A 21,457-nucleotide genomic window follows, 5' to 3' on the forward strand; every position below is an offset into this window, starting at 1 on the left:
ATTTTTTCTGAATAAAATGGCTGTAGTCTTTGCAAGTTAGTTTATTTCACTTCTTAGGATATAGCCAACCACAGCCTAAAGTAGACCAAAATGTAGAGGAAGGAAGAGGCCATTATCTTTCAGAACTAACAGCCTGTTTTGATCTTGAGGTGTTCAAGTTCATATAGCCAAGGAACAAAGAATCCCATGCACTTGATTTTACCAAATAGTTTATCCTACCCAGTATGCGAGATCTTTTCTAAAGAATGACTATTTAATAATGGTTTTAATTAAATTGCTGAGAATGCTTTTCAGATCTTTTCCTGTAGAATCATTTAAAATTCTCCATTTTATTGGACCATTTCCTTCTGCCTTGTGGCCAGTTTTGCTATTGTTTGTAATGAAAGCGTTTAAAATCTTTCATTGTTTCCTGTTGGTTACTCAGCTGAGTAGATTACTGACCAAGTCCTTTTCTTTCCAAAAGGCAGTATCATAAGGCCAAAAAAGCCTGTGAGCATTGTGATTTTTGTTTGTGGCTATTGAATGATCTGAAACAGAACTTTTCTTTTTTCTAGTGACATCCGAAGAATCAGTATTGATATTTAAAGTTAAAATGACTATTTCTTTAGCCTGGAATGTTTGTTACTGTTAGTCTCTTTTCCTGCCTAATTTATTTTGTAAGACCCAGTTTGGATGCCACCTCCTACCCTATGCTCACCGTAGCCTGCATCCCTGGGGCAGAATTCTTGGTCACCCTTTTGTGTTTTCGGGTGCTTTTAATTTTCTTTTTTTGGCAGGGGGTAGGTAATTAGGTTTATTTATCTATTCACTTTTATTTCTCTTTTATTTATTTTAATGGAGGTACTGGGGATTGAACCCAGGACCTTGTGCATGCTAAGCCCACACTCTACCACTGAGCTATACCCTCCCCGCTCAGGTGCTTTTTACACTTGGTACATGCTTTGGTTATAGCCCTTACTGTATCATATAATAATAGTTTGCTTTCTTTCTTCCCCAGTGGACATAGCATTCCCCAAGGCAAGGACCTTATTCTATCATCTTGGTATTTTGGGGCTTTACGGTGCTTAGGACACAAGAAGGCATTTTTGGTTGAGTTGAGGAGAATTAAATTTGAGTCCAAGTTTTCTCTCAGTGATATCATTGCCATAAAAATAGGATGTTGTGTTATGCTTATTACTCACTTTAGGCTCTGTTTTGAATATCTTCTAATTGGGGTGGAAAATCTCTGACCAGCTGGATAAGGAAATAAATGTGAGGAAAGGTGCATTTCTACTTATGTTATTTTTCTATCTGATTTAACATTACTTTTAAAAATCTGTGGTGGTATTCCTTCTTTTCTTTTTTATGTAGATTATTTTATATAGTTCTCATTTAATCTTATTTTCTTCTTTAACATTGTTTAAGTTTTTCCTCCTAGCTGAGCAGTTGAGTATTTTTTCTGGTCTTTCCATTTTTTTAAGGGTAGTGAATAGTCTGTTCATACTTAGACCTGCTCTTAGGTGGTTGCTTATGTCTACTGCAAGGTAATGACCAACAGAGGAAAACATTTAGATTGGTTTATTTTCTATGAGGGAAAATGATAAAGCACTGTGTAAACATTCAATAATCTCCTGAGAGTGGAGTTTCACTATCTGAGACTAAGGATTGTAATTTAAAGACTTAAAAAGGAATATAATACAGTCCACTGTTGGGAAAAGGTGATATGATCTTATCTCTTTGGTCTTAAAATTGCTTTCACTAGTCCTCATGGCTTTGTCTGATATGCTGGTGTTATATAATTTACTGCTGCATGTTGCTTCGTTCTATTCTGAGACTGAGTGACCACAAAAGGATGGCAAAGCATCTGTCATACACATAACATTCGTAAGCATGTAAACTACTTAGAGAGAGATGAAACTTTGAATGATGAGTACCAGTGAACATTTTTGGGAGGGGATACTAGTTATCCAGAATTCACCAAAACATAAAAAACTATTCCTATTTTTCTTATTTTTTGATAATGAAATTATATTTAGTATGTCACATGAAAACGTTTTTAAATGAGAAATTACAGAATTGAAATCTACATAGAACTTTTTTTTCTTCTGAGGAATCATTTTATAAAACTATATTCAGTTTAGAGTTTTGTGTCATTTGGTATTTACTTTGAAAAAAAGATTTTTAACTTTATCTTTTTAAAAAAATCATGTTTGTTAAAAATTCACAAATTACCATGACAAAATATACTAGAGCATTTTAATTTAAAGATAATTATTAAATATATTGTAAAAATCTTTTTAACCATTTTTGTTGTTGAATAACCAGGTATTTTCCTAGTGTTTTTAGTCTTCAGTTTCTTTTAAGTAAGTGGCTTACGAGTTTTATGCCCTGAACACTTCTTACCCCATATTTAATATTTCTAACAGGATAGTAGTTGGATTGAATAAGTCTGTAAACTTACTTTTATGAACATTTATTATTATGCATGCAAAATAGAAAAGACTAATCTTTCCAAAAAAAATTTTCCCCTACTTTGGCTTAAAAAAAAAAAAAAAAGGTAGTCTTTGTAGGGTGACTGATGACAATTTTTGAAATCAAGTTTTATAGACAGGGAAGTTTTTGTGCATTATTTTGTTATCTGTGTTGTCACCTGAGATTAATAGTAGCTAATAGTGGCAGATTTTATTTATTGAGCATTTTTCTGAGTCAGACACTGTTCTAAGCCCTTTATGTGTACTGTTTACTGTGTATAGTATACCTCAGGAGGAAGATTTCTTTTTTTTAAATTCTCATTTTACAGATGAAGTAACTGAGGCACAGAGAAGTAATTTGTCCAAGTTCAAAGATTAAGAGGGAGAGTCAGACTTCTAACCTCACCAAGTTTTTCTCCATATTGACAAAAAACATTTTATAAACCATTCTACCTTCTTGACCACAAAGTTATAGGACTTATATTTTTATGGGTAATATCTGAAATGTATCTTTATCATACTCATTATAGTGAAGCCTATGTAGAAAATAAAGTAGCCTCTGAAATGTCAAAGCATGCACATTGAGGAAGGGTCTATGTAGGAGGAAAGGCCGATGGGACTATTTGTTCTTTGACCTTTCACCTGTCCTGACTCCTTTCTTGCAAAACTAGTTTATATAGTTACAGAGAATATTGTTATATAATAGATTGACTAGTCTTTCCAGTTATGGTCAGTTTTTCAGGTTTCTCTTCTTAAGGTTTTAGAACATCTGCAGGTTGAGGGGGTGGGGAATGGATAGAGGGTAGATCTTGGGGCAGAAACATTGATATGTACTGGATGGGAACTATTTCAGCCAGCGGTGAGCAACCTGAAGCCTTCCCAGTCTAGCTTTGCAAGAGTTCCAGATCCAATTTCACAGGCCTCCTTTCAGAGCACATAGAGCAGAGAGGGGATGGAGGGGGAAAAGTCTTTAGGGCAACCACCTTGAAAAGGGGAGGGACCTTTGTAGAATCACTGGTTCTTAGATGCTTATGTTCTGACCAGACCATGCCAGCAGAGGCCAGAACTTGCCAAAGGCTGGCTTCAGAGAGACAGTATCCAGGCCTTTAGGGTAGAGCATGCAGGTGCCAGAACCCAGATGCCCTGACAGCTTGATCTTTCGGGATCATGGTTACATTGGTGCTGCTCCAGGATGCCCAGCAGCACGGCTTCCCCTTGTCCTACCTGCCCAGCCTACCTCAGCCCGAGCAAGGAGAAGGAGATGTAGATTCACTGCTGTATCCCTAGCACCTGGCCCACTGCAGGTCTTTTGTAAAAATTGTATTGAAGAAATTGAAGTAATTCTAGTTCCTGCTTGACCTGTGTACCTTTGGCAGGCAAAGAGGTTGTTGGGAGGATTAAATGGAGAACATAAAAGTGAAGACTAGAGTGCTGCCTTTCTTGCCAACTTAAAAAAGTACTAATTTCTCATTGCCCTTTTATTCAGTAGAGTCTAACTTTAAAGTCTGTGGGATTAGAAAATCTGTTCTTTTTGAATGAAAATAAATGAGACCCAAAGACATTTAAATTTTTCTCTAACTAACCCTTATGCCAGAAAAAATTGCTTGTTGCTGATTTTGGTTTTTATGATTTATGACAAAATTAACTGATATATTTGCAGGTGGAAACTAGACTATTGAAAATCAAACTAGTTTGGTTTCCTATTGATTCAGTGCATTCTCAGAGCTACAGTCTAACCTTGGTGTGGTTTTATGGGGATTTAAATGTGCTAGATCTTTATAAGCTGTACTACTATCTCTTTGTGAATCTTTTTGTAAACTGTTCTAATCCTGTTCAAACATGTTTTAAAATTTAACCTTTAAAAATCTAGTCTTTCAGACACAAATCTGAGAAGTAACAGCAATGTCATAGAACCTCTAACAAATTACTCATTAGCTGGGCTAAGTCATAATCACTATGTGTCAGCTGACCATAATTGAGCTGAGAAGAATATTTGAATTAGGGTATGTTGAATAAAATAGAGAAATAATACATTATTTTGTCAGTAGCTGTTGATAATACGTTAAGTAACGTATATGTAGTATTTTAAAAGTGAGGATGAATATAGAACACATAGTTACAGTACTATCACAACACATACTGGTAGTATCTTAATTAAATACTGCGCTCTGTTAGGATGACTCATTTTCTGGTTGCCATGAGACCCTTAAAGGAACTGCTCTCATTCACAAAAAAAAGCACCACTTCTGCCTACTTTCTTTGGTAAGGCTGGTTGAGTGAAGTACAGGTTGATTTTAGGTCAGTGTTCCTTGTTTTTTCTTTTCAGCTACCTCATTTTAATTGCAGATTCTTTCAAGTTTAACCTTGAATTTCTTTAACTTCATAGTGGGATATCTAAAAGCATTTAAAATACATTAATTTTTCTTTATGAAAACCAATGAATCTTATTCTTTGAAACAGCTTTTTATACTGAACTTCAAATTTCAGTTTCTGCAATGATCAACATATATAATTTGAAATAGTCCTAACATCTAACTGAAATATTTGGACATTTTAAACATGCTTCAATGCTTTTTCATTTTAGTTCTTGCACGTATAATATTAATGATGCTTTACAGTATCATTGTACATTGTTTTTATGTGTGATATAAACGTTCTTCGCCTTGTTTCTGGCATAATAACACTCCTTCCTCAGGGAACAGCTGTGGTGAGCAAACCAAAGAGTTTGACAGTTTCTAGTTTGCTAGTCTTTCTCTAGGCAATTGTGCTTCTTGACTTTCAGGTTTGAGCTCTAGTAGCTATTGCATTTATGCCCCTTTGCACCTTTCAAATAGTGCCTTTTCTCAAAGAAACAGCCACCTCCCACCCTCGCAACTAATTTAGTATTCTGTTTCTTTCTCCCTCCAAATTATGTCAAGTCTGAAATTCTGTGATGTCATTTATTTATTCTTTCAACAAACATTTACTGGAGACCTGTTTACTGGGCATTGTGCCAAGGTAAAAAGATAGATAAAACACTGTTTCTACCCTACCTGAGGTTGTGGTCCATCAAGGCACAGGTGTACACAGGATTTTGGAATGACAGAGATTATAATAGCACTGTAAGACTGAGTTCCATGGGAGATTTGAGCTGGGTCTTGAAGTTCGAGGTCTCAGTGTTTTTTTCCAAGATGGTAAAAATCTATTTTTCTTCCTGGTAAAGAAAATGGGAAGAAAGGTGCTCTTTTATTTGATTCTCTGAAGTTTTTTCCAGCTATAGTCTGTGACCGTTTCTCTCTCACTGAAGAGTGGAAAACCCTGGAAGAAAAGGGCTGTATGACTAGTGGACTTTTAACGGACTTTTTGTTTGTTTTACCAGAAATAACTCTTTATATGCACAATGCCTTTGTTCTAATTGGGTACTCAAAAAAAAAAAGTTTATGAGAATGAATAGTGCCTAACTTGCCAGACTGAAACAGAACAGGTTCTCCCCTGTACCTCCCACCCAACAGGACACTCTGCTATGGCCCTTGTTTGATCTAGAAGCAGTTCTTCATTTGAGGCCAATTAAAATGGCAGATCCTAGACATGATAGTGGGTTTGAAGGGAGAGCTTTTTGTTGATAAGGACCTACGGTGGCAGAGGGCCTATACAGACAGTTGTAGAAAGAACAGAGTAAGTTTTGGACAGAGTTTTCTGGATAAACTAGGAAATTATTTAAACTTAAACAGGGACAAAAGTTGCATCTATTTTATGATTGAAGTGCTAATTTTATGCATCCCAGTTATGAGCTCTAAAAAGAGTTAAGGAAAATACCAATTATTAGCTCCTCTGTGCTCTTATTTAGCTCTCAGAGTACTATTTCTGAAAGATATTGAAGGACAGTTTTGGGGAGAGCAGAAGGTGAAGAGTAGTACATTTCAACACATTGTTTCTTAGGTGATGATGCATTGTGACTTTGTTACCCAAAGATTTATCTAATTCTTCTTTGAAATGATTATATTTCAACTTCTTAAGGTAATGAGTTTGGGAAATTCTAATTTAAGCTGTACTTCTTTTCATTTATTCCCAAGCCATGTCTTTTAAATCTATGTCCCCAATCCAGAATTCTGAATATGCTGTAAAGTCCACATCTTTCATAATTTTATATATTGTCATCAGACCCTCCCAGGACCCAATTACATTGTCTGACCTTTCATGAAAGTCTTTTTCTTTACTTGCCCTCTGTCCTTTGAGTTGCACTGGATCTTTCTTGAGTTGTGACAGTTAGTACTTTATGCTTCAGATAAAGAATCATAACAATTTTTAGTTTGGATGGTTTAGAGTTTAAAAAACAATTTCTAATACCCTTCATGATCATGATCAAAACTGTGACTCTTAGATCCCTGTTTTAATAGAAAAGTCTAGAAATTCTTAAGATCCTTTTCCTAGGTAGTATATCTCATCTTTTAACTATTCTTTGGGTTTTTGAAATGTATCTTTTTATACCAGCTTACATCAGCTTTTTGCCAACTGATTATATTATGAGCTCCTTATGCATTTTATGGTAATTGATTAGGTTAACAGTTTAAAGTTGTACATGGCATAGGCATCATCTTTGAATCAGCTGGTAGGATAAAACTAAGCTACTAATGCAGATTCCAACTAGTAAGCTGTAATCACCGAGAACTGGATGTATATTAGAATCACCTGGGGGAGAGTTACAAAATACCTATACCTGGGCCCCACCCTAACCAACAGAATCAGAATCTCTGAGGGTTGGGGCCCAGCCATCTGTATTTATAAAGCTGTTTTTATAAAGATGGTGATATATATATATATATGTATATCTGTACTTATATCTGTATTTATAAAGATGGTGAGAATGAACAACAAGGATCCAGGGCCACTGAGCTTGGGTTCACACTGGGAAAGCAGCAGCTGCTAAAAGGTCTAAATTGGATTAGCTCTTTAGCTTGCTGAATGCTGGAAAATAATTACTGTTAGAGAGTTCAAAGAAATGTGTGTTAAACTTTGCATTTATAAGTTGGCACCTGAATCCAGTGATTTCTTAGCCGTTTTTTTTTCCCTAGCCTAATTAAAATTTGAGAACTCAAATACAGATGAGCTAACCATTGGACTTTAAGGTTCTCATTGTAGAACCCTTTTCCTCATCTTTTTGACCTGGTATTGGTAATTGTCTTTTCAGAGCAATAATATCCTTTTGTCTTCTGCAGGAAATGAAACTTGGGTTTGTTTATTTATGCATACCCCGACACCTTTTTTTTTTTGGACACAAGTGAAACTGCCTGTAAACTTGAGCAGCTGTGCAAAACCCAGGCTTGCTCTTGGACTGAGGGACCACAATCTCTCTGGGCTCTTGGAATGAGTGACTCATGCTGTCTGCAGACACACAGTACTTAATCACTTGTTTTCTGTGTACCAGGAAGAGGAGGGCATATGAAAATAGAAGCCACATACTGCCAAATGGATCTGAAAAAGAGTGGAAATATTGACCTAATGGGTCAAACAGTTGAGCTTATGACAAAACACTTATGTCTTTGGGTGTATGTTACTCTAATGATTTCACTAATTAAAATTTGGCATTATTTCTAAAATGCTACGCTTTTGTAATTTGCAAGCAACTCTACTCTTTAATAAATAACTTTGAAAATCCTAAATTTTAAAACCTGTTTGCAGACTTCAGATGTTTCTCTTCTGAATTTTTGCGCCACATGGCAGTATACCTTTCGAGGGAGGATTAGAAAGCAATATATTCGTTGGTGCAGATCAGTTACATGGCTGTTCTTTGGCAAAGGGTGGTATAAGCCCCCTGGCCATTTTCTCTGCCACTCCAACGCCTTCTGCCCCAAGAGTAGCCATTAATAATGGTGACAGTGTGTCCATTACTAAGCATTGTTGCTACATGTGCTTAGACTAATGTGGTCTATACATGTCCCCTGTACAAACAGACTCTGCTCTGCTAATGCTTTTATTTATTTTTGTTTCCTTAGTGAAGAGTAACATTAAAAAATACACACACATACATTTTGAAGTGTCTGAGACAGCGAAATCATAACAACTCAAAAAGACAAAGACATGCTGAACTCCCTTTTTGGGCCAGTCATGTAGCCTGACTCAGACCATCCTCCACTGTCTTGTCTCTTGTCTCTATGTTGGTGTCAGAAGCTATGGGTACCTGCTAGAGATTTTAAGATAATTTAAAGTTTCCCAGAATTTTTAGTTGTCTTTCATTCTGAGAAATCACATGGTCATCATTTTTTGTATTTATGGAAAGAGAAATGCTTTCATTATTAAAAGTGCTCATTATAGCAAATATTTGTGTTTTGGGACTTAAAAAAAAACTTGATATTAGCCTTATTAAAAGTCAAACAAAATAAGCAATTGGTAGGAGACATCATTTTCCAATTCAATCTTCCCTGCTTGCTTCTGGTCATCTATTCATTTGGTTCAATAACTATTGAATGAATGCCTGTCGTGCGTCAGACACAGTGCTGGGTGGCAGGCCTACAGTGGTAAACAAAATAGGCCTAGAATTAAATAAACTGATAGAAGGGTTGAGACTTAATAGTCTGTCTTTTAATTGGTTAGTTGAAACTGTACATATATTATAATACTCAGTATGAGTTTTTTCTACCTTTTAGTCATATTTTCCATTTATTGGGCTTCTTCTCAGGGTTTTTTTTTTTTTTTCCCCATACCACCTTTTACTGTCTCCTGTCGGATAGTTTGAGTTTTGTCAAGTGTCTTTCTGTTGCTAATTAAAAGTTACCTATTCTATTTTTTTGTTCTTCAGTGGTTTCTCAAAACTTAGGACCCATACTTATTTTCATGTGTATGGCTGAAGTCTACCAATGTCTGTGTCTTTTTCCCAAGCATAGTTTAACCTGCATTTATACTCTATTAGATTTTCCCTCTCTCGTGTAAGGGGTTTACGGGAGGAGAGGAAACTGGATGTCATGGCAGATTTGCCATTTGGAGCTGAACTGGTTGCTAGGCCTGAGACTGGATACCTAGTTTTGAGATCTGTTTCACATTCTGAAGAAACAAAGTTCTGAGGGCATATCTAAGCATTGAGATATTTTCATAAAACATATATTACTCTGAGAAGGCTTTAAGGAATTATAGCCTTACTGTAAGATTTAATATAAAAAAACACTGTCAAAGTTGGATTTTTTCTTTTTCATCCTTTCCTTTTTTTTTTTTGAAGCCGTACGTAAACCCTTGAAATGAAAATCTATGGAGAGACTGATTGGGTGGTAGGAACCTGGAATTTTAAATGCATATACTTTTCCCAACTTGAGCTAAAAGTTGTTGAACATTTATGTGCCAGACATTGTGCTGGTACTTTAATATAATTCACTGATCCTCATAAAAACTCGAAGTTAGATGGTATTCCCATTTATGAAAGAGGAACTCGAAGTTGAGAGGGGTTTCGAGACTGCAATAGAGCTAGGACTTTTCCCTCAGGTCATGAGATGCAGGCTGTGCCCACATGTCAGTCTCTTGACTCTGTCCAGCCTTCCAGTTCCAGACTCAGCCCCACGCCGCCCTTGTGGACAGTCCTGTTTGTTACCTGGATCTCCAGCTTTAGGCTTGCCCTTTCATATCTATCCTCTACACATTGGCCATAATGTTTAATCTCAAATGCAGATCTGCCCTCTCTGGAGGAAATGGCTCCTGAATTTACTGTCTGTTGTCCTCCTGAATAGGTCCCTGTTTGGTTTTTCAGCCTCATTCTTACAGCATCCTGCCTTTTACCTTAGGACCTTTGTTAACAGTATGAAACTGTTTGTAGAGTCCTCATTGCATTTGATAAATATTTGAGTGCATGTTATGTGTTACACAGCCTGCTTGATATAGGGCCACCAAGGGCTCTTTTCATGATCCAGATTGGGGAGGGCTTGGCCCTGGAAAAGGAGAGCAGCAGTGGGAATGGAGAGAAGTGAAGCATTCATCAGATATGTGGAGGTAGAATCAACGGGACTTGGGGAAGAAGAAAGCATTTTGGATGTCTCCTAGGTTCTGGCTTGTGTAGCTGGAATGATAGTAGTAAGCTGAAAGCCCCATACAGATTGAAAACGAGAGTATTGCTTCTGAGTAATTACACCTGATAGGGAAGCTTATGGTGTTAGAGGTATGATAGAGCTCTAGACTGAGAGTGGGAAATGCAGTTTTGATTTTAACAAGCTATGTAGTTAGTATTGGACACTTGACCTCTACCAGCCATAATCTTTATCTGAAGTAGACCAGATGACTGTAACTTTGCCACTTTGAGTCTGAGCCCTTTTAACGTGATTCAGTGCAAATTATGACTCCAACTTTCCTCTCCATTCTGTGTCATATGTTCATTTGTCTGTTCAGCATTTTTGAGCCTGCTGTGTCTTATGCACTGGGAACGTAAAGCTAAATGAGACTAAGTTTGAATGAGTTTCCTGTTCTTGATGAGTTTCCTGTTCAGTCCGGAAGACAGGCAAGTCAATAATTAGATGCATTAAACCAAAATGAGATGGCATGATGGGAATTTGAGCAGAGTTCAGGGGATCCACAAAAGAGAGCCTGATCAGTTTTGCTGGGTGGGTGGAGTGGGGAATGTGTCAGAGAACACCAGTGACCCTTGTTCTGAGTCTGGAATGAACAGCAGGCCAAAGTGGGTGGGGAGCAGCATTCCAGGCCCAGCCTGCGCACACTTCCAGATGACTGAAGGAAGACCAGGATGCTGGGGGTGGGGAGACAGTGGGTGGGTGGACAGGAGCAGCCCAGGCAGGGCCTTACAAACCTTTCCAAAGAATTTGGACTTTGTTTCTAAGGCTGTGGGGAGTAGGAGAAGTAATATCATATAAACAACGTTGTATGTTGTATGTATTTGTATGTATTTTTTAATGCCTAATGTATTTCTCTCATAATATTAGACAGTGTTAAACAAGACTTTAGGGCAGAGAGCATTATTTGAAATAAAGGTAGTTGTTACATCCTGATAAACAGAGCAATTCACCAGGAAGATATAATAATCCTAAATCTGTATGTGCCTGACAACACCATCTCAAAAAATATGAAGCAAAAATTAAGAAGGAAAAATGAACAAAGTATGAGATTTTTTTTTTTTAAAAAGCCCTCTCAACTGTTAAGCCATCAAAAAAAGTTAGCAAGTACATAGAGCAGTTGAACAAAATAATTAACAAAGTTGATATAACAAGCCCTCACGCCAAAGTTAAATAGTGTGTTCATATGTTTTAACATCATGACTTGTTGAACAGACACATATATACATATGTACCAGAAATAAAAGTTTCATGAAATGTTCCCCCTTACGTGGTGTAATTTTCCTCTTTTCTATTCTGTTTCATTGCTGTTAATGCTGATCTCATTATACAAAATTGATCTTATGACCCACTGATGGATTGACACCCCTTTTCTTGAAAACACTAAGAAAATATACATGCTTTTCAAGCATACACAGAACATTTACAAACTGACTTTTTGGATTCTTGTCACCATGCCAAGCATCTGGTACTTGTTCTCCCTCTATCCTCCATCCTGCTAAAGCAAAGATGACTTTGACTCCTATTTTTCCTGAGTCAAGGCCATTTGATACATCCATCTGCTTCTCTTCTCCATTTCTATATTTAGCCTTTTTCATCTTCTCTTCTAGATTTAGAAAAAAGTAGTATCTTTCCTTTCCAAGGTTAAGTTTTACACCTGTGCTTTCGATTTCATCATCTTTTATTTTTTCCCCCTCCTTTAATATCTCCTCCAGTTCTTATACATAGACAGTTCTCCTTGACCATCCCATTATGAACTCAGTCTCAATAGGCTTAACTGGTTCTCTCTCTGGAACTCAAAGACTATCAGTGACTGTTATTTTTAGTCATTAGACCACAAAACTTGGTCATCTTTCTATTTTTTTTCCCAGTGAAATTTTAGTTTTCTTGAATGTTTGATGTATTTACATGGTTCAAAGTGCTAAGGATGCAAAAAGGTATTATTGAGGTAAGAAGTCTCACCCACCTTTTCTCCCAGCTGCTGCACACCCTGCTTTTTCTCCCTTGCTCTGTCTTAGTCATCTATGTCCTCATCTTCTCCCTTCCAGGAGAGAATAGATATTTCAGTGTTATTTTTTAATTTACTCTCTTCCTGTCCTTTGTATACCTTCCTTTGAGGTGTTTCGTGTTAATCTCCTGTACATTCTTTACCTATTACCCACCCTGTTCCCCAAGCTACCATGTCCTTTCAAGACACTATTCTTGTAATAACCTTCTGGGTCCTGTCCCTGTTCTCAGTCTTCCTCTCAGTGCTGTCAGCTAATCTCTGGCCGAAGTCTTGTTTTACTCATGTCATTATCTGCCTGCTCAATTCTCCAGGAAGTGAGGCTTATTGGTCTTTTATTCAAGTCTCTCTACCATTGGTCTCAGTTTACTTTTTCCAGTCTTATCAATTCATATCTCCACCATACTCATTGGTCTTTTGATCTAGACTGTTTGCTCATTTATTTTTATGACTTCTTAGCCTGATAACAGTGCCTGGTTCCTGGCAGGTACTTGATAAGTGTTTCCTCAGTGAAGGGACCGATTCCAGAATAAGCCTTGTACTTTCTTTCCCTTGCATTGTTTTTCTTTCTGATTTCCTTGTGCTTGAAGTTCCATTTCCTTTATGTAACTGTCCCTGACAGCTTTAGCTCTTTTTCATCCTCCTCCATATTCCTAGAGCTCATTTGGTGCTCAAGGGGTAGAGTCTTATGACTTTGGTTGTTCATCTGAGGTCAAGGTGCAGTTATTGGTAGCTGGAGCTCTTTCCTTAGCAGGAGTGATCTGTGTTGGCAGATGTTGAGAACTGGTTTTCCTAACAGGGATTCTGGACTACTATTTGAAAAGAAATCAGGGTACTTTTAGTCTGTACACCAACAGGAATTCCAGTGGAGTCAGAGATAGATTTTTATAAATTAACAGAGATAAAATTAGTAAATGCGTAATTGATAATGATTTTATAAATTAAAAGAGAGATAAAATTAAACATAATTGATAATGGGTAAGGAAGAACTTAGATAACAATGATAAATAAAAAATGATAGATAATGAAAAAAATGATTTGTATAAACATTTAAAACAAAATATGAAAACATGTCAAAAAGTTGATGTCTTTAATAGAAAATAATTCATAAATCAATAAGGAACCTAAAGAATAAAGGTTAGAAGATATGAGTAAGAAAATCATAGAAGAAACATAAGCAACCAATTTCATAGTTGTTTACTATTACCAGCAATGAAAAGAAAATGAATATCATTTAGGCAATGGATGCCACCAATTTAGCAAAATTAAAAGAGAAATTCTAAATGATGGTAAGCATAAGAAACATTTTCATATGCTTGTGGCAGAAATCTAACTTGGTATATAACCTTTGTAGAAAGCAGTTTGGTAATATTTGAAAGCTTTAATTTTTTTTATTCACTAATTTTATTCTAGGAATCTGTTCTAAAGCTGTTAATTTGGGAAGTAAATAAATATTTGTAAATGTTTATCATTTATCATAGTATTTTTTATAATAGGGGAAAACGAAATCACTTAAATGTCCAAGAGTGAGGAAGTGCTTCCTTAAGTGGAAAATTGGACAGCTGTGAAGTTATAATTTTAAAGAATATTTTAAAAACATGAGAAAACACTTATGAAATATAAGAAAAAAGTTAGCATATAATGCTGTATTTGCAGTAATACATTTGGGTATTTACACAAATATATGACCTGAAATGTAGCAAATATGTTATCTCTGGGTGGTGGGATGGTAGTAATAAAATATTTTTTTCTTATTTTATACAGAATTATTTTTATAATAAGAATACATGTACTTAAAATGTAAATACTGTCTTACTGATTAGTTCCATATATAGGTTCTGAGGGAAGCACTGTAGTTGGTTGGTTAAGAGTACAGGCTGAGTCAGGCAGACCTGGCTTTGAATTGCAGCTCTGCCCTTGATCTGTTATATGACGTGGCCACCTTACTTTTCTAAAGCTCCGTTTCCGCCTTTGTGAAATGGGACTCCTAATATGTAACTCATAGTATTGTCAGGATTAGAAATGATAATATGTATAACAGCCTTAAACAAAATTAATTCCTTATTTTACTTTAATTCTTGGAATAAAAAAGAGAAGTCAACTTTTTTTTTGCCTCCCATTGAATATATCATTAACAGCAAAGATGTTCAAGATATAGTAGTCAAAACTCAAGTGAATTTGGAGACGAAACTATTAAGTCTTTTGTAATTACCCCCATGAGTTACAGATTGATGATAAATTTCATTAAAATAGAATTTAAATGGTAATAATTAAAATGTAATTTTAGTTTTTTGCTATCAGAAATACTGTTTTCATTCTTGCTTATCTTTTCCTGCTGTTGAACCACCGCTAATGTTACCTTTCTCTCCATGAACGTAACAACCTTTCGTCGCCTGGGTTCCAGAAGAGAATTAAGCCCAAGTGTCCTCAGGCATCTGCTGTGTATAATGAATTAGCTTCTCTTCTATATGTCTGGAATGGTACAAATTCTGTGCTATCCTTGGGAGAACTGAGAAAACGGTCATCTAAATCACTGTCTGTTCTGTGGTTTGGACAAGGAACCCTGATTGGGATGCCTGGCACATGGCAGGCACTCAGTATAAATGGAAGCTTGTGCCATTAGAAGTCACATAAAAGAGCACTGGCTTTCTGGATTTCTTTGCTTGGTATTAGCTTCTTTGGGAAAAGGGGTGGTAGCCTCTTTGGGAAAGGGTATCTTCCAGAGTGTGATCCAGTAAGTGGACATCTCTGTGGTGGTTCTCAGGCCTTGATTTTGGATTTTGGACTGGCTATGGCAATAGGACCTTGGATAACTCCTTTCATTTACCCTCTTGGGGTGTACCAGCCTCCTTCCTCCACTGCAGGGCGCCAAAGTGCTGCCTCCCATTCAAGTAGAGTTGCAGAATGTCAGTTATCTCCCCATAACTGTCCTAATGAAACCTTATTCAGCTCTCAGGTTTAATACTTTTTCACAAATTGCTTGATAGTAATGTATTCAGTTCTGGGTGCTGATAACTGCTCTTTTGGGATGCTGATCATTTTTTACTAAACTGCTAAAGATACTGGTTTTTTAAATTGTCTTGTGACATTTCTTTAAAATTTTTTAAAAAGTTTTATACAATTTTTAGAGGTTACTTTCCATTTACAGTTATTACAAAATATTGGCTGATACTCCTCTGTTGTACAATACATCATTAAGCCTATCTTACACCGAATAGTTTGTTACCTTCCACTTGCTCACCCCTACTTTGTCCTCTTCCCACTGGTAACCACTAGTTTGTTCTCTATAAAGATACTGTTTTAATATGTTTTTTGATGAGTATTTTCTCATGACTGCTTCTTATTTTATTTTAGCTACTGATCTACTTCTTGCCTGGAATCCCATTTGTTTGGGGTTGGTAGAAGGTGTAATTGGGAAAATTCAGCTACATTCAGGTATGTTTTATTAACTCTTTAAACTTGTCAAATTTAATGTGGCATTCTATGACATTTTTTCCTTTGAGGATACATGTAGATTCTTTAATGCCTTGATTCCTTTGCCTTAATTTTGGATCTGCCCAGAGTGGATATATTTCCATACAAGTGAAACAAAAATACCTCATTTTATTGCCCTTTGCAGATAGTGCATTTTTTTACAAATTAAAATTTTATGGCAACCCTGTGTCAAGCAAATCTGTTGGTGCCATTTTTCCAACAACCTTTGCTTACTTCATGTCTCTGTGCCTACATTTTGATAATTACTGCAGTATTTTAAACTGTATATTTATTATGGTGATCTGTGATCAGTGATCTTTGATGTTACTACTATGATTCCCTGAAGGCCCAGATGATGGTTAACATTTTTTAGCAAGAAAGTATTTTTAATAAAGGTGTATACATTTATTTCAAACATAATGCTATTGCACACTTAATAGGCTACAGTTTAGTGTAAACAAATTTTATGTGCACTGGGAAACCAAAAAATTTGAGTGACTCATTTTATTGCAATATTCACTTTATTGCAGTGGTCTGCACTGAACCCACAGTATCTCTGAGATATACCTGAAAAACTTTAGGAAGAGGGAGGCATAATATTGCAATCCTTTCTTTGTCTTAAAAAAAAACCCCAACAACTTTTTAAATGCCTACTATGTGACAGGAATTATGCTAGTCAGTGGAACACAACAGTGAGCAAAAGCTGACCCAGTCCCACACTCACAGAGCTTACGGTTTAGGAGAGAAGACAGACAGTGAGTAATCACTAAAATAAATGTATAGTTATTTGTTAATTATGGTAGGTGCTCTGACAGAAAGATATACCAACTATACTGATTTTGAGGAAGAGGATAGTAGGAATAAGGCTGGAGAAGTAGACAGGTGGCAGATTGGGACTGGTTGACTTTGGGCCAGCTGTCCATTCCTGATAGAGTCACCTCTGGCCAGGGAAGAGCATGGATCTGTGCATACACAATGCAGTCCTCTCTGGGAGCCCTGTCAAGGTCAAGCAAATTGATGGAAGGTCTAGGTTATTCACCAGGCCCTCCCTTGGAAGGACAGGCACCTGTGCCCTGGATTCAGAGGGAATTTTGTTTGTGAGAAAGTAGATATTATACAGGTAGGTGCCAAAAAGTCATGAAAAGGATTAAATGAAATATTTTAAGCACTAAGTTGAAGTATTTAGTCTTCCTTTGGTATCAATTTTAATATGAGTTATGAGCTGTAGGAAGCTTTGCTGTTACTGCTGTGTAATTGGGAGTGTAGCTACCTCTGTAGTGTGCTTTTAAAAATTCTTTTAAAATAAAATTATTGAGCATTTGGAAGCTAGGTTGATTTCTGGATATTATAAAGCACAAATGGTCAGAGACAGTCTAATTTTCTTTTTACTAGATTCTTTGTTATTTTTTAGAATTTTTTATTAGGAAATGTTTTATAGACACAAAAAACTATTTATCACAAATACACAGTATAGTTTGCTGTAAAACAGTCTAATTTTCTTTTTGCTAGATTCTTTGGTTATTTTTTAAATTTTGTTTTTATTATGAAATGCTTTATAGACACAAAAAGCCATTTATCACAGATATGCAGTATAGCTTGCTGAAAACGAAAACAGTTACCCCCCACCCAGATTAAGAAATGAAATATGACCAATGTCTTTGGAGCCCTCACTGCCTTTCTCCAGTTGTATCCTTCTGTCTCCTTCCCTTCAAGAGAACCTGAGATTTTGATTGTTGTACTTACTAGTCCATTGATCTTCGTTATTGCTTTTATTACATATGTATCCCTAAACAGTATGTTGCTAAAGTTTGTATTTTGGAGATTTTGTGTAAATGATACTAAGCTATTTGTATTCTTTGACTTCTCCCCCTGCCCCAACTTAATACTTTTGAGATTTATCCATGTTGATGTATAAAACTTTAGTCCCTTATTTCCACTATTGTATGAATATATCATAATTTGTCCTTTTTTCTTTGGGTAATTGTTGTTTTTTTGCTCTTAGAAATAATACTGCTGTGAGCGTTGTATATTCTGTCTTTGATAGTTTTTAAATTCTTTCAGTACAAAGGAGAAAAGTATTTGAGAAGCATTCAGACATTGTGTAACATGCTAAGTATTTTAGTCACACTCTCCTACCTGTCCACATTTACATACGTATATTTTTAATTCATTTATATGCTGACAGGATAATTTCACAGTTGAGTGTTCTGAGCTGAAATTCATTTTCTTTTGTTTAAGTGAAGCATATGAAACTTCTGAGTTATTTTTCTTCAATTTCAGTTATATCTGGGAACAGTGAATAAATCGCTGACATCAGTCAAGAAACCTTAAGTTTTATTTATTAGCTTTGCGTTAGAGAAGTTATGTAACATGTTTCATCTATTGCTGTGTAACAAGTCACCCAAAAAATTAATGCCTTTAGACGACAAAAATGTTTAGTATCTCACAATTCCATGGATTGACCATGTGGCCCTTCTGCCCTGTTCTTCTGTTGGCTGGGGTCATTTGTGTGGCAGCATTCAGCTGGGGATTTGCCTGGGTGTCTCAGTTTTCCTTCATGTGGCATCTATGTCCATGTATCTGATCTCACAAGGCCTCTTCTTGGGTCCCTTCTCTCTCCTGGGTACTGAACATCCTTTCAGGGTGCCAAGAAGACAGGTTCCAATGTACAAGGGCTTATTAAGCCCCTGCTTGTGTCACTAAGCTTGCTAATATCCCATTGGCCAACGTCATGTTGCCGAGCCCAGAGCCAGTGTAGGAAGGGACTTCACAAGGGTTTGTATCCCAGAAGGCTGGGTCATTGCAGGCCATAATGCCCCTGAGCCCTGAGTTTACTTTGTAAACTGTAAAATGAGTAAAAATAACTGCCCACTTTTTTTCCTTAGGGTCTTGTGAGTCTCAAGTGAGATAATGTACCTGAAGGTGCTTAGTAAATTATCAATATTTTATCAAGGCTCTTTTGGTTGCAAGTACAAACCTATCAGCTTATGCAGACAAACTAATTTTTATTAGGAATTCAAGGGAACAAAACCAAGAAGTGGCTTTGTGCAAGATCTGAGATTACATTTTGCAGCAGGTAGTCTCTGACCACTTCTCCCCATGTATTCGTTCTTCTTTTGGCTTTCTCTGTTTCTGTGGGTGGGGGGAGACAACATTTCTACCCTCATCTGGTATTCAAACCAACCTCAGCCCTGAAGCCAATCAACATCTGATGTTCCCTACAACCTCTGGGACCGACTATCTAGTTCAGATGCCTAGTGGACTCATTTTTGGCTCAGCCTGATTCAGGGGCCTTCCCTGGTCACAAAGTTCAAACATGTACACACCTCTAAGAAGGATGGGCAGTCAGGGCAGAAGGGTTTGCACTTGATAGACAACTCAAAAGTCATTTCTTACAAGGAATGTCTGAGCATGTTACTGGTTGATGAGTTTCATGCAGTGAAAGTGTGGTCATTAGGAGGTGGTGAAGGTATGGGCATTCCCTGTGGTCAGCCCCTGTTCACATGCACTTTCCCTCCTTGCACCACGTGCCTTTCTTTGAACCAAAAATGGGAAGTTGGTAGGCAGTGTAGAAACCTGTTATATAGGGTATTTTGGAGGAGGGAGAGGTGGGGAATAGAGTGAACTAGAAAAATCACATATTTTTAAAAAGTAAAGAGAGGCAGGGAAAGTCTGTTTTTCACTCTCCTAACCTCTGTACCTTTTTTTTTTTTTTCTCTTGTCACATCACTTGTGAGGCTTGGCTGTTAAGAAAGGGAGTGGGGAAGAAGCAAAGGAAAATCTTTTCTGAGCCCCTTGCTGTTATTCTTTCTCTCACCCACGGGAGAACTGCAGCCCCACCCTGTGTGTCACTCCACCCCCGGCTCCTCGCCCTGTGAGCATCCATCTTACTCTTCTCCCCTTGCCTTTCTTCATCCTCTGTCCTGGGCACACCTCGTCTCCTCCCCTCCCTGTGCCCCAGTGAAGCTCTTGCTCTGGCCATGCCACCAGCTTGGCCGATGGGCAGTGTGCTCCTGGTATGTGTCGGACCCGAGATAGTCACTCCATGTGCATTTTCCCATGGGAGCACCTCATCTTCTGGGGGTAGAAGATGAGGGGAATGAAATGTCTGTACTTAAACTCTTTCTCACTCCTGTTTCCCTCCTACTTATTCTCTACATATTAATGACAAATTTTTGTTCTTGCATAGTGAGATGGGAACATAAGTTTACTTGAACAGTTGTCATTGACAGTCTGAAAACGGCGTGGGTGAGCCATGGCTGTCATCAAGCTAATGGGGTGTAAGCAGTCGTGACTTAGAATCTGTATTAGCTTGCTAGCGCTGCTGCAGCAAAGTTCCACAGACGGGAGGGCTTAAACAGAAATTTATTTTCTTGCAATTCTGGAGGCTTGAAGCCCAAGAGCAAGGTGTCAGCAGGGTTGGTTTCTTCTGAGTCCTTTCTTGTTGGCTTTTAGATGGCTGTCTTCTCCCCGTGTCTTTGCATCTTCACATTGTCTTCTGTGTACATCTGTCCAAATTTCTCTGATAAGGACCCCAGTCATATGGGATTAGAGTCCACCCTAATGAGCTCATTTTAACTTACTTATATCTTTAAAGATCCCTTTCTTTAAAATAGGGTCACATTCTGAGGCACTGGGGCTAGGATTCCAACATACGAATTTTGAGGAGACATAGTTCAGCTCATAATAGAAACCTAATGTCCTAATAGGAACCTAATATCACTGGGATGCTCGTTACAAAAGCATGTCAAAGAGAATTCCCCCTGTTGCTTTTGATACTTTATTTTACAGTGGGATAGGGCATTTTCCAAATATCACTGACTCCACACGGGCCCCAGCAGTGAACTGACCCTGAGATCACATGGTTGCCTTGGATCAGGTTCCATCATCCAAGCCTCAGTTGCCGACCGTAAGACAAAGATGATAACACCTCCTAGAAACAGCTATTATAAGATTTAATAAAACTCACATGAACTGCTTAGCATGGCTCCTGATAGTAGTAAGCATTCAGTAGATGCTGGCTATTTTTTTTTCCTTAGTTTTAAAGGGAACTAACTTAGAGGTGTCAGATATTTCACTAGAGAACCACTTACGTTCTAGCTAAACAATTGTGAACAAATTTTAAAGTTGGACTGTTTTTTTCCAGTAATATTAATGTTTACTGAAACTATAATGATACTAACATGTCACTAAAAGGCTACATGGTGGGAATTAAACAAAGTAATGTTTTTAGAAGTGAAATATTAGTAGCATTAGTGAAGGTTGTATTTCATAATCCATGTGCCCCTTTAGAAAAATGTGTGGTGGAAGAATTTAAAAGTATTATTTGTTTATGATAATCCTCTGCTGATAATTGCCTTTCCTTTTAGCAAGCTCTGTCCCCAAAATTGTTCTGTTAGCCCAGGTGCCTAGAAAACAACCGTTTAGAACAATTAGCCTTTCTTTGGTTTGGAAGGTCTCTTCCCCCAGACATTTGCAGGCAAGTGGATTTTGAGCCAATATCTAAT

At 37.1% G+C, this 21,457-nt stretch overlaps 1 protein-coding gene across 3 annotated transcripts in view; it reads left to right on the plus strand.

The window, feature by feature from the left end:
- Positions 1-21,457, plus strand: part of INPP5F (inositol polyphosphate-5-phosphatase F) — a 77,027-nt gene that overhangs the window by 2,620 nt on the left and 52,950 nt on the right. For all 3 annotated transcript variants that reach the window (XR_012077625.1, XM_072971995.1, XM_072971992.1), the window contains exon 2: positions 15,831-15,911. Coding sequence is in view for 2 of the 3 variants with exons in the window: in XM_072971995.1 (XP_072828096.1) it covers positions 15,831-15,911 (81 nt within the window). In the remaining variant the exon portion in view is untranslated. The remainder of the gene's footprint in view (positions 1-15,830; positions 15,912-21,457) is intronic.

The sequence above is a fragment of the Vicugna pacos genome, chromosome 11, assembly GCF_048564905.1.
Source record: "Vicugna pacos chromosome 11, VicPac4, whole genome shotgun sequence".
NCBI classification, from domain to species: Eukaryota; Metazoa; Chordata; class Mammalia; order Artiodactyla; family Camelidae; genus Vicugna; species Vicugna pacos.